This window comes from Salvia splendens, chromosome 17, assembly GCF_004379255.2.
Source record: "Salvia splendens isolate huo1 chromosome 17, SspV2, whole genome shotgun sequence".
NCBI lineage: Eukaryota > Viridiplantae > Streptophyta > Magnoliopsida > Lamiales > Lamiaceae > Salvia > Salvia splendens.
The window spans coordinates 22,090,642-22,104,339 of record NC_056048.1 but is presented as its reverse complement, the minus strand read 5'-3'; the positions used below and the strand labels follow the sequence as shown (position 1 = coordinate 22,104,339).

Genomic DNA, 13,698 nt, shown 5'->3' with positions numbered 1-13,698 from the left:
TACTTTTATATATTAGTTTTATAATAAAATGTGAGTAGAAATGAGTTAGTGGAATATGAGATCCACTACTAAAAATGATAAAAAGTGAAATAAAATAAACTTTCAGGGACGGACCGAAATGATAAAATGGGATAAACTTTCAGTGACGGAGGCAGTACTTACTGTAAGAAAAGAATTTAGGTGGAAATGAAATACTATAAGAAAATATAATGACTGCCTATGGACAGAAGCTGCCACAAAATGCCACTATAATTCTGACTGTTAAATCTCAACCCTTCCTTCCTTATCACACCCCACTTCCCTCTATATCTCTTCCTCTTGCTCTTCTTCCACTCTCTCTCTCTCTCTCTCTCTCTCAATACGTGAAAAGCTTCAACACAAACTCTCTAATGGTGCACTTTTGTTTCATTACCATCTAAACTCTTAAACCTTACATAAACCTCTGCAAACTGCAGCACTTCTGCTACTGGTTAGTACTTTTCTTTCCTTATTCTTACTTTATTGGACATTCAAAGCCGCATTAAATAACTTGTTCCATTAAATTTGGATTCTAAGTTGTCAGAATCTCATTCTTTTATTGGGTGCGGATTTAAATTTGAATTTTCTATTTTAAACTTATTAATTGTTTTCTCCTCAGCAAAAATACTAGAAGTACTAATTAATACTGTAACAAGTTAAATTTAATGTGATACGTATTGTAGATTATTGCAAATAAAATTTCATGCAGAATTACGCATATAATAAATATATCTTGCAATTTTAAGTAATATGCAATTACTCCAGTGAGCCTTCCGTCGTATCAAGTAAACAAGTCGAGCTCGAGCTTGGAAATGGCACCGAAGAGTGGGCGAGGCAAGACCAAGGGAGACAAGAAGAAGAAAGAAGAAAAGGGTAAGTATTATATTTACACTATATAGTATAATTTTTAATTTCCATGTTATATTAGTATTTTGCTACTATATTCACATGCAGTTATTAAATAAACCAATAATTTTATATTTTTGCTACTATATTCACATGTAGTTATTTCATAAACCAATAATTTTATATTTTTGCAGTTCTTCCAGTTGTGGTGGATATAAAAGTGAATCTGCTGGACGAGACTCATGTTATTTTGAAGGTTTGTAGCATACTATTATCTGTTACGTAAATGTATTCAAATAAAAAGAAAAATATAAAAAATTAAATAAAATCAAGTATGCGAATATATTTTGCAAATTCGAATGACCAATACAAAATAAACATTACTCGGCGTGTCTTCTTCTTTTTGTTCTTTTCATGTATTTTTCTTTATTATGATAAAATATACTATTGTACATGAAAATTAGTTTTAATAGTGCAAGAATTTTAATACGTATAAATTTGATCAAGGAAGAGCGAAAAATAATTACTCCTATTATAGGATGGTCATTGGAAATTTGCTTAGTGCCTACACCGGTGATAAATAAAAAAACACAAATAGAAAAGGAATTAAGCTTAATTTTAATGTAAACAGATGACCGAAATTGCCTCAAATGAATATTTTATCGCAGCGATTCAATATATATAATCTTAAATTTTATTTTTGAATTTAATGCAGGGAATTTCCACCGACAGAATTATAGACGTTCGTCGATTGTTATCCGTTAGTACTGTAACGAGCAACATCACTAACTATTCCTTATCTCACGAGGTAATTAAGTGGCTTATCATGTTTTTCTTCTGTACAATTTTTAATAAAAATATTTGCTTTTGTTTATACATTGATTTCTATATTTGATTATTGTTATTATTATTTTAATTTAGTTATTTTTATATTGATATTCTATATTCATCATAGTGTTCTAGTATAAAAATTGGCATCTGATGGTCTGTTATTCTTCATTAATTTCCAAAATATTACAATAGTATCCAACAAATATATACCTATCTATGAACATCCCAGTTAAGATTTTCTGAATTAGCTAAATACGTCATTCCATATCCCAAAGTGGAATTTGTAGGAAACAAAATTCTTTATTTATATTATTTTGTTATATAAATAGGTGAGGGGCCCACGATTGAAAGATACGGTGGACGTATCCGCCCTCAAACCCTGCACCCTCACGCTTGTGGAAGGTAATATTAAAATATTGCAAAAATAAAACATGAAATTACCAATACGGCGTCGTACCAATTAAAAGGTGCTAATTCTCTTTTATGCCCTCGCAGAGGACTACGATGAAGGTAGCGCCGCGGCGCACGTTAGACGGCTGCTGGATATCGTCGCTTGCACGACGTCGTTTGGGCCGTCGGCGGAAAAGGGCTCCTCTCCCGCCGCATCTCCCAAGGGCGGAGAAGAGGGAAAGGATGGCCGTGGAGCTCAGGACGCCAAGGTTTCTAAGAAAGCGATCAAGTCTCCCCGCGCTAAGAGTAAGAAAGAGAGTTCTCCGCCGCCGCCGGCGGAGTCGGAGGCGAAGGACGGATCTGCAGCTGCGGTTGATCGAGAAGGAGAGATGAGCAACACTTCTCCGAAGCTCGGGAGCTTCTACGAGTTCTTCTCTCTCTCTCACCTCACGCCTCCTCTTCAATGTAATGTCTGCCGGCTTTTCTTACGCCGTCTCTTTGCATTTTAATCAGCTGGAATGACCTATTCAATCACTTCAACTTTGTAGTTTTGTTCTGTTTCCTTTGAAACAGTTTAACTTGATATTATGAAATCTGCGCCAGAAATTGAAGCATATGTGATTGATAATACAACGAAATTTGTTTGGAGGTGCATAATGATACGGCATGGTGGTGTTTTCGCTAAAAATCTAAGCATGATCGGAGGAATCGATGTGCAAGTAATGATAGATACCATAGAGAACTGTAGGTGGTGATACCACGATAGAGAACTGTTTGTTGGTGTATTTCATCATGCATTATGCAAAGCATCTGTTAAGATGTGAAAACGAATTCAAGTTCTGCCGTGCAAAGTTGATATTACTGTTCTATTTGGGTTATATTTAACACATATTTTAACTAATGATGCTGCTTTATGTGTGTCCGGTTCTTTAGTTTCTTGCTTTTTCACAGACTTCTTCTTCTTAGAGTTTTAGTCTATGAGGTGTATACTTATGAAATAATTTATGCAGTTATAAGGAGAGCAGAGAGGAAAAGCACCGATGAAGTTTCTGGTGATGATCACCTTTTCTCTCTTGAGGTGAGAACTGTTTCCATCGCTTGAATTTGCTGAGCTTTTAATGCATGCATTTGAGCAACGTTTTTTTGCAGGTAAAATTGTGCAATGGGAAATTAATTTTTATAGAAGCTTCAAGGAAAGGTTTTTATGGTACTGGAAAGCAGCAGTTTTTTTGTCACAATCTGGTTGACCTGCTGAGACAACTCAGCAGAGCCTTTGATAATGTAAGCACTCTAACCTTTATTGATGGGACTTAAACTACACATGCATATTTAATATTCCAATTTTGTCTATGCACACAGCATATAAGAGTTTTTGAGTGTCATAGCTCCTGTCAACTTTAAATTGAAATGGATGTAAATCTTTCAGTTATGTTTCATAGAGTTGAGCTGTGTAGACTTTGCTTCCTTATATCTGAGGTACTTGGAATTCCAAACAAAATTTGGTGCACCACTAAACTGGGGTTCCCAGAATCGTTGTAAGAATGGCCTCAGCTAGATAGTACTTTCTTGCCAGGTGGACAGATGACAGGTCAAGATGACTAAATATATGTTTCTGGTCAACAATGTTCCACTTGTTTTCTGAAAATTTGTATAACTGTTCCCTTTCAAAGGCTGGAAATATTTATGAGATTTGACATACCTTAATTTATCCATTTCAGGCTTATGATGGACTAATGAAAGCATTCTCAGAAAGGAATAAGGTAGAGGGCATACTACTCCTAATTTCTCTGCAGCTTCACTGATATACTGTCATCTTAAAAGATTTTCCTTCACAACATTGTATTGCAGAATATATGTGACCGGATATTTTCTTACTGCAGTTTGGAAACCTCCCTTTTGGCTTCAGAGCCAACACGTGGCTTATTCCGCCCATAGCTGCACAATCACCATCTACATTTCCCCCTCTGCCCACAGAAGATGAAAACTGGGGAGGGAATGGAGGTGGTCTAGGCAGAGATGGCAAAAGTGATCTGCTACCTTATGCAAATGAACTGTTGTTTCTTGCATCTATGCCATGCAAAACTGCCGAGGAGAGGCAAATTAGAGATAGAAAAACATTTCTTCTTCACAGTTTGTTTGTCGATGTTGCAATATTCATGGCCATTACGGCTGTGAAACATGTAATGCAAACTTTAGAATCAGCTAATTCTGCTTCAAATAGTCGAGTTGTCTTGACAGAGAAAGTTGGAGACTTGAGCATAACTGTCATGAAAGATGCATCTAATGCTAGTTGCAAAATTGATACTAAGATTGATGGAGAACAAGCTATAGGATTGGATGACAAGAAACTGGGAGAAAGAAACCTGCTTAAGGGGATCACAGCTGATGAAAATACGGCTGCTCATGTAAGAAACTCAGGGGAATGATAGAAGTACTGCTGTTGTCCATTCTTATCTTACTTTTTTTTATTGGATTTTTATTAAATAAATATTTGCAGGATATTGCCACTTTAGGTGTTGTGAATGTGAGGTATTGTGGCTATATTGCATGCGTGAAAGTTCAAGGGATTGACAATGCCAGAGCAAATACTCCATTACGAAGCCAAGAACTTCTAGACCAGCCTGATGGGGGTGCTAATGCCCTAAATATTGATAGGTTGCTATACTCTTTCTTGTAATTATGCTTAGTAGCACATTAATTACTATTGATACTACTTTGTCTTACACAATTTGTTCCTTCACCTCCACCTTGATTCACAAAAGAAGTTGCGTATGCAACCATGGATGTTGTTCCATCCTTGCATTTAAAGTATCTTATCGCGTATCTTATTTGAGTTTTGTCTCTTTTTGTCTTTGATTTAATTAGCCCTTACTTTGACCTTATATTTTGCAGTTTAAGATTATTACTACATGAAAATGCTACAACTGAAGAAAATAAAGCATCAGCACATTCTCGAACATTAGAATCTGAGCAACTTGAATCTTCCCAAGCTTTTGTTAAGAGACTGCTGCAAGACAGTCTTGAAGAGCTTCAGCAAGAAGAACATGATCTGGATGCTTTTGTGAGATGGGAACTTGGAGCCTGCTGGATACAGCATTTACAAGATCAGAAGAAAACAGAAAAAGAGAAGAAACTGCCTAGTGAGAAGACCAAAAATGAAATGAAGGTTGAGGGACTAGGAACACCGCTTAAATCCCTTAAAAACAGAAAGAAGACATTGGACGGAAATACTGCAGACCAACAGAATGAGAATTTAAAATCTTCTGCTGATGAAGCTGAAAAAACATTGAATGTGACAGAATCTCAGCTTGATAACGGTGCAAGTGAAAATGAGGTTATGTTAAAATCAATGTTATCTGATGCTGCATTCTCTCGATTAAAAGAGTCAGAGACTGGACTTCATTCAAAGGTAGTGTTTCATATATGTGGGTTGAGTATACTACTTCCAATGTTGAAACATGTTTTTGACTGGTATTTACCTTGACAGTCCCTGCACGAATTGATTGAGTTGTCCCAAAAATATTATGATGATGTAGCGCTACCGAAACTGGTAACTATATATATCCTTCCATAAAAATCAAATTGGTTGTACCATTTATATTCCGAGTGACACTTGTCATGGATAACAGGTTGCAGATTTTGGTTCTTTAGAGCTCTCACCAGTAGATGGCCGGACATTGACAGATTTCATGCATACTAGAGGTCTTCGGATGCGATCCCTTGGACAAGTTGTACGTTTTTACAGTTCCTTTTGATATGTTTATCACTAGGACATTTTCTATTAGTATCACCATCGAACCCAGGCTCAGATGCATGAGTTGTCCTTTAGTCTGCAGATGTTATTATCGTTACTATTTGGATGAAGAAGATCCTGGCATATAATCTTACTTGAGTATAACCTAATTATTATCACTTAATGTTTCTTTTTCCAGGTTAAGCTTTCAGAAAAGTTATCACATGTGCAATCCCTTTGCATACATGAGATGATAGTACGCGCTTTTAAGCATATCCTGCAGGCAGTAATATCTGCAGTTCAGAAGCCTGAGAAAATGGCAGCAGCAATTGCAGCAGCATTGAATTTAATGCTTGGAGTTCCTGAAAATGTAGAACCAGATCAGCCTTCTGGTGTCAATTCCGTTGTGTGGAATTGGCTTGAAGTGTTTCTTCTGAAGCGCTATGAGTGGAATATAAAGAATTTAAACTATGAGGATATCAGAAAGTTTGCAATCCTTCGTGGTTTATGCCATAAGGTATATTATTAAGCCTGAAAAATGAACTATGATCTGTCCCATTTAATTTATTTTGGAAATTGGAATGCAATCAATGCATAACTTCTGTTTTTTTTCTTCATGCATGATGATTTACATAGTAAAAATTGTCCAGAAAACTAAATATGACCTGATCACCAGATGTCACTAGCTATAAGAATATACTGGAAACTGCCTCTATCATAAGGTGAACAAATGTGCATACATGTAATCGGTGGACATACAGATTTTCTTGCTACCTAGATTTTTTTTCCAACTTTTACGTTGTTCTGAATCAAAGATAGATATTCCCCTATGTGCCGACGTGCATAAATCTGTAGGGTTCAAATCCAGCAAGATAAGTCCATTCAGAGAATACAAGATGGAAAAGTATTTTATGCATATGGTTTACAAAGCATAAATGCTGATGTACCCACCAAATACTTATTTAGATAGTTTTTGCAGCTCTGAATCAGATTATCTATCAAGAACACCAGCCCAGAACAGAGATGTCAAATTAGGTTGTTTGGTTAGATCAACATCACAAACTAAATTACTAAGTCAGCCCCTCTATTAGTTGGCAGAAAGAAACTTTAAGAAAGAGGCAATATTTAGTTTGATTCAGACAATATAGGCAAGAGTTCACATCATAGTAATGCTTTGAAAGCCTGACTTGCTCTGTTCCTTAGGTGGGTATTGAGCTTGTACCAAGAGACTTTGATATGGAATCTGCACGCCCTTTTCAGAAGGAAGATATAGTGAGCCTGGTACCAGTGCATAAGGTGAGCTTGGATCCCTTATCCACCATAATGAAGTAGATTTTGAAATTTCACATTTCCATCTATGAAGTTTTCACTTAAAAAGAAATGTCATATGTTTACTGTAGCAAGCAGCCTGCTCATCTGCTGATGGACGGCAGCTCTTAGAATCCTCTAAAACAGCCTTGGATAAAGGAAAACTTGAAGATGCTGTTAGCTATGGAACAAAGGTACTATTTCATATGTTACGTGACAATAAATCCTTTGGGGATTATATGCGTGTCAGGCTTCCATGAAAATGTTCTCTACATGGAGATCAGATCAGCAGTTGGGTCAAAAATTACGCATTGCCTTTTTTTCTCCTATCTTGTTGATAAAGTCCGAAAACACAATTCAGAATAAACAATCTGTAAAACCTGATTCAAATCTATATCTACTGCTTTAGTTTTTGGTTAATGAGTTAAACAGTTGTAATTTATCAATCACTTTAGGCCCTTGCAAAGTTGGTAGCCGTATGTGGTCCTTATCATCGCATGACAGCTGGTGCTTACAGCCTTCTTGCAGTTGTTTTATATCACACTGGAGATTTCAACCAGGTCCTTACTCAATCTTTTGTACTGTATTACGATTCCATATAGAGAAATATTGAAGTTTATTTAACAAACTATGTTTGCATGTTACATGTCTATTTCAGAACTGAAGTCTTTTGTTCATTATGTACAGGCCACTATCTATCAGCAAAAAGCCTTGGACATCAATGAACGAGAGCTAGGTCTTGATCATCCGGATACGATGAAAAGTTACGGGGATCTTGCTGTTTTTTATTACAGACTACAACACACGGAATTGGCCCTCAAGTATGTTAATCACTTAATTGCCTGGTGCCATTTGCACACTGAAATTATTCCACAAATTCCTACCCCTGAAGTTCCATTTTAAAAAATTTTTAAGAACTTTCTGCTTTTTTTCATACAAAGATGAACCTTTTGCATTTTCCAAAATTATGTATGACTCCCAATTACATCATATAAGTAAGATTAAACAACAGGGACAGTTCCTTTCCTTTAAGTATCTTTATATGTGAATTTACTTCAGTGCATTTCAGATTTTTGGCAACTACTTAAAAGATTAAATTAATCTGAGTCTGAATAATAAAAGTCTAATAAAATACTGAGACATTGATCTCTCTAGGTTTAACCTATAATTATACTCCCTCCGTCCATGGAAAATAGTCCCATTTTGCCATTTTTGGATGTCCACGAAAAATAGTTCCATTTCTTAAAATGGGTTTTTCTCTCATACTTTTCCCACTTTTTCTCCTCTCTCTCATACATTACCCACTTTTTCTCCCTATCTCTCTTACTTTACCAACTTTTTTCCTCCTCTCTTTTACTTTACCAATTTCTCATTAAAACCTGTGCCGTCCACAAATGAGACTATTTTTGTGGACGGAGATGTTTGATGATTGATACATGGTAGTGATAATCCTTTGATTTTCTATCATTTAGATACGTGAAGAGAGCATTGTATCTCTTACATCTCACTTGTGGCCCATCACATCCAAACACTGCGGCAACATACATAAATGTGGCTATGATGGAGGAAGGCCTGGGTAATGTGCACGTTGCACTAAGATATCTTCATAAAGCGCTGAAATGCAACCAAAAACTTCTTGGCCCAGACCATATTCAGGTTTTGTGCAAATTCAACTAATCATTTTAAATTCTTATTATTGTATTCTTCTTGTATACTTCTGTGACTTTTTTTCCTTTAACGTGGTGATAATAGCCACAATTAGAATATGTACTCTTTTTGCTTCCAAATGATATGTTTATAATTCCGTTGGCCCAATACTAGTGATATTTAGAAATCACTGTTCTTACTTTCTTTCATTGCTGAAACTTTGTTTGAACCATCTTTCCTATCAACTGAAAACTTTTGGTGTGTTTTCTTTTACTTCAAAATATGCACATAAATTAATAATATTTCTATAATCTTTTTAAGCTTGAGATTTGTATGTTTCAGATAAAAATATACTTAATTCTTTAACCATTTCAGACAGCTGCAAGTTATCATGCCATTGCCATAGCCCTCTCATTGATGGAAGCATACCCTTTAAGTGTTCAGCATGAACAAACAACTTTACAAATACTTAGGGCAAAGCTGGGACCAGACGACCTCCGGACACAGGTATTAGTGTCTTTATGACTCCTCAAGATGCGATAAGTTGATACCAGTTCTTTTGCTATTTACATTGCATTTTGCTTGGATAATCAACTGGACAGTTGATGCTATTTTGCACAGTTTTACCTTTAAGTTCGAGAGATTCTTGATCTCTGTACTATAGTTTCTGGTTGCGAATATATCAGTGACAAACTTTTCAGAAAGTTTAATTGAACACTTGGTTTTATTTGTGTATTTTACAGGATGCAGCTGCATGGCTTGAATACTTTGAATCCAAGGCTTTTGAGCAGCAAGAAGCTGCTCGAAATGGGACACGAAAGCCAGATGCTTCTATAGCCAGCAAGGGCCACCTAAGGTAAATCAACTAATGGGGTCTGGCATATAATCAATGCATGTAATTTTTCTGCAATGCTGACCCCTATTTGTAGAGCCATCTTTAACACCCTTATCTGAGTATAGTTTGAACACTCCCATCTGCAGATATAATTCCTTCCTTCCGTTCTTTAATTTGGATTGCATAATTATTGATTTAAGCATCTTTTTTGATAGGGATAACATTGGCATCAGTTATACTTAATGGACGACTTAATTTTGGTCATTCTTTGTAGTGTAAGATCAAGATCAATAATATATCCTAAGTTCGAATTTAAGGACACCAGGGGGCTTCAGTAGCAAAGTAACTCTTACGCACATGGTGGTTCACCAATTAGTGTTGCTAACTGTTAAATGGTCATCTTCGTTAATAGTTTTAACTTTTGGATTTGGTGGTCATGCAAGAGCAATAATGGTGATGCAATAGAGAATACAAAGCCTTCATTTTGTAACTTTCTCTTAATGTGATATGCATACATTCTCTCACCAATTCAAAATGAACAAGGTTTCTTGTATTGGATAATGATCAAACTAGAAACCTAGATGAGATCATGAGTCTCTCAATTACTCACAATTGGTATTGCCAGTGTATCAGATTTGCTTGACTACATAAATCCAAGTCAGGATGCTAAAGGGAAAGATGCCATTGGATCAAAGAGAAGAAATTACATTGCAAAGGTTTTTCTTATTTATTCTAGTTGACTGTTTTATGCAAGTGAATATTCCCATCCAGATAAGGCAGATAAATCTTCTCTGTAAAATCGAGGATTTGTGGCTGCTCACGCTTCTAATTAGCTACCCAAATAGCCATTCCGACTGAAGGAATGCAGCTTTTCTTTTTAGCACAACAAATAAATATGCTTTTCGTATAAGGCTATCAAATTTCTATGTAATAATCTTATTTCCATGCTTTTATCTGGTTGATTTTTAGGCTAAGGAGAAAGTCATCCATGACAATCTAGCCATCTCAGATACTGAGGTTCCTTCGACAGATGCCTTTGCAGTAGAGGCAAAGGAAGATAAACAAGTTCATGTCTCTGACACTAATGCAGCAGTGAACAATGCTTGGCCAGTTCAGTCTGAAGACACTGTGGAAGTATTTCCTGATGAAAATCCTGTCCAGCCTGGAAACCTTGAAATCAGAATTCCTGAGTCCAGTGATGTATCACTTGAAACACATGCTGAAGGAGAAGACGGCTGGCAGCCAGTTCAAAAACCAAGATCGTCCGGCTTGTTTGGAAAACGGCTAAGGCAGCGACGACAGCATGGAACTAAGATTTTTAATCACCAGAAGAAAGATCTTGTTGCTGAATTGGATCATGCCACACTAAAGAATAACCACCAAAGTGGAAAAATTTATATTTTAAAGAAACGAGCAATTCCTGCAGGAAGCATAGCAGAATACTATGTAGCAAAGACTTCATCGGCAGGGGCTAAGTATGGACGGACAGTTGTGAAAACTGTAGCATATAGAGTGAAGTCGGTGTCTCCATCCACCATGGATGGTGCAGGGGGGAACTCTAAAAATGAAGATGAGACATTATGCTCTTCAACAGACTCAAGGCTGGTATCTGCACAAAAAGAAGTTGGAACTGTTGCTAAGAGAAGTTCAATAGTAAGTCTGGGTAAATCTCCCTCATATAAGGAAGTAGCTCTGGCACCACCTGGTACCATATCTATGTTGCAAGTGAGACATCGTGAGGATGATGCACATTATAACAGAGTACTTGAACCTGAAGAACAGAACAAAAGGGCCCAGGAAATATCCGTGTCTGTGGAAATAAGTTCACAAAACGACCAGGAAGGGAACATTCAGGATACAGTCATGGGTTCCACAGATCAACTGAAAAATGAAAATGAAACTCTTGAAGAGAAAGAGGAAATACACTCAGATACTGCTAAGAATCATGAAAACTCGGTGGTTGTATCTGAGTGTATGGTACAAGTGCAGTCCAACAATCATGAGTCCAGTCAACACGAAGAGCTAGGTACCCACACGGATAATGTGCCAAATTGCGCTGGTTCGTCATTGGAAACTGCTACTTGTACAGAAGATCTATTGGTCTCTAGATCGTATGATGATTCGGAAACCACTTTGCAAGGGGTGGAAGAACAGAAATCAAAACTTCCAGTGGCTTGTCAAGGTGACTCAAGAGAAGTTTCTAACAGGAAGTTGTCAGCTTTAGCAGCTCCGTACAATCCATCAGTCGTTAGTCCACGTGTTGCACCATTGCCTATGAATATTTCTCTCTCTTCTGGTCCAGGAGCTGTTCAACCAGTTGGTCCTTGGCCAATGAATATGGGACTTCATCAAGGTCATGCTACTTTTTTACCCAGTCCAATTTCCTCTCCCCACCACCCCTATCCTTCGCCACCAACAACACCAAATATGATCCACCCCTTACCTTTGATGTACCCTCCTTACACACAGGCTCAGTCCCTACCACCTAGCAGTTTTCAAGTTACCAGCAACCAGTTTCATCACGGTCAATTTGCTTGGCAATGCAATATACGTGCTAACACACAAGAATACATTCCTGTCACACTTTGGCCTGGCTGCCATCCATTAGAATTTCCCTCCCCAACAGTGGTTGAACCAATTGCTAAACCTTTTTTGGAGGAAAAGGAACAACCCATCATCTCAGAGAACCTAAATTTGGCATTACCTTTGGATCTTGACTCTGGGAATGAGTCTAAGAAAGAAATAGATCTTCCTGCATCAGAGGCAGTGGAGAACTTACGTGATATAGATGTGGTTCAATCAGGTAATGGGGAAGAAATTGAATCCAAGTTCCATGGTCTACCGATCCCTGTTAAACTTCTACATAGCAGTAATGGTCCAACTGAAAAATCTGAGAGATGCAATGATTATCATGTTCAGAGACAGCCGTTTAAGGCTGACAGTGAGAAACGATTCAGTGTTTTAGTTAGAGGGAAAAGGAACAAAAAGCAGGTGTTGAGAATGCCATTAAGTTTGCTCAAACGACCATATAGTTCACAACCATTCAAAGTTGTGTATAGTAGAGTTGTTAGGGATACGGAACTTCCTAATTCCCCGAGCTTTAACTCGAAGGAGACCAGTTCAGCAAACGCTACATGAGTAGATTTATCATCTTATTCACATAATACAACACGATGGCTGAAAAGAGATAGAAGTTACATTTCAGAAAATCCAAAAGTGATACGCATATCACAGGCCTGAGCATGTTGATCAGCTGATAAAGGTTAGTTCTAATTATACCCTTTAGTTCTAACTTTCCTGTATTTGATCTGCCTTAATAATTCCCCCCTGAAACTTCTATAGCAGATATCTTTATCATTGGTTTCAATTGTTTACATAGATTAGTCCCGTAGCGTTATTTTATGTTAGCTGAAAACAGCTCCTAGTATAGGGCTTACCATCTATCTGAAGGATTGTTACTTTTAGTTGTTTTCAAAAGCACGGCTGTTCAATATATAATAGCAACTTTTCGGAAGAAGTAAAAATTTCCTCAATTATATTCCAGGAGCTTTGATCTTGTGCTGATCATTGTGATCTTTAAATGCGCAGGTTCCCTTTGAAAATTGTTCTTGGTTTGTGTGGATGTGGTGATCCTGGTATATGCTTCTTCCACCATTCAGTAAAGGAGTTGGAGTCATATTGGTGCATTCTTTCCTTTATTTTGAGATATATTTTGACAGTGCGTAACAAAGATTTTGAAGTCCTGGTTAATTCTTTCATAGAAAGCAATTCTGATATCAATATTTTGGATACTATGATTTGATTCAGTACTCGGTAACTTGATATCCCCTTCCATAGTTAACTTTTCTATTTGCTATGGTTTTCCATTGAGTGTCAAAGCTGAAGCTGTTTTGAACTTATCCTACTCCTTCTATGAACCCTTCATGAAGATAATTACTAAATGTTACATCCCCTTCCATAGTTACTTCCTATTTGCTATGTTTTTCTTTTATGTGCTTTTATGTGATAATTAAATGTCGTTGTGTAGTTTATGTGATTGTGTGAATTGTTAACTAGATGAATTATGATTAATCACGTGATAAGGAATTCA

At 36.9% G+C, this 13,698-nt stretch overlaps 1 protein-coding gene across 1 annotated transcript; it reads left to right on the top strand.

Annotated features, from left to right (window-relative positions):
• The first annotated feature begins 293 nt into the window (after window positions 1-293).
• LOC121773790 (protein TSS-like) lies at window positions 294-13,457 on the top strand. The gene is made up of 25 exons (XM_042170707.1): window positions 294-469; window positions 784-891; window positions 1,059-1,120; window positions 1,580-1,672; window positions 2,025-2,097; window positions 2,191-2,550; window positions 3,096-3,163; window positions 3,235-3,366; window positions 3,804-3,845; window positions 3,966-4,490; window positions 4,583-4,740; window positions 4,978-5,494; window positions 5,573-5,635; window positions 5,715-5,816; window positions 6,018-6,335; window positions 7,022-7,114; window positions 7,219-7,320; window positions 7,582-7,686; window positions 7,814-7,947; window positions 8,599-8,782; window positions 9,149-9,280; window positions 9,517-9,629; window positions 10,234-10,324; window positions 10,578-12,870; window positions 13,197-13,457. Exons 2-24 carry the CDS (start codon window positions 831-833, stop codon window positions 12,744-12,746), a joined length of 5,697 nt encoding a protein of 1,898 aa, XP_042026641.1. The 5' UTR covers window positions 294-469; window positions 784-830; the 3' UTR covers window positions 12,747-12,870; window positions 13,197-13,457.
• Window positions 13,458-13,698: the final 241 nt, after the last annotated feature.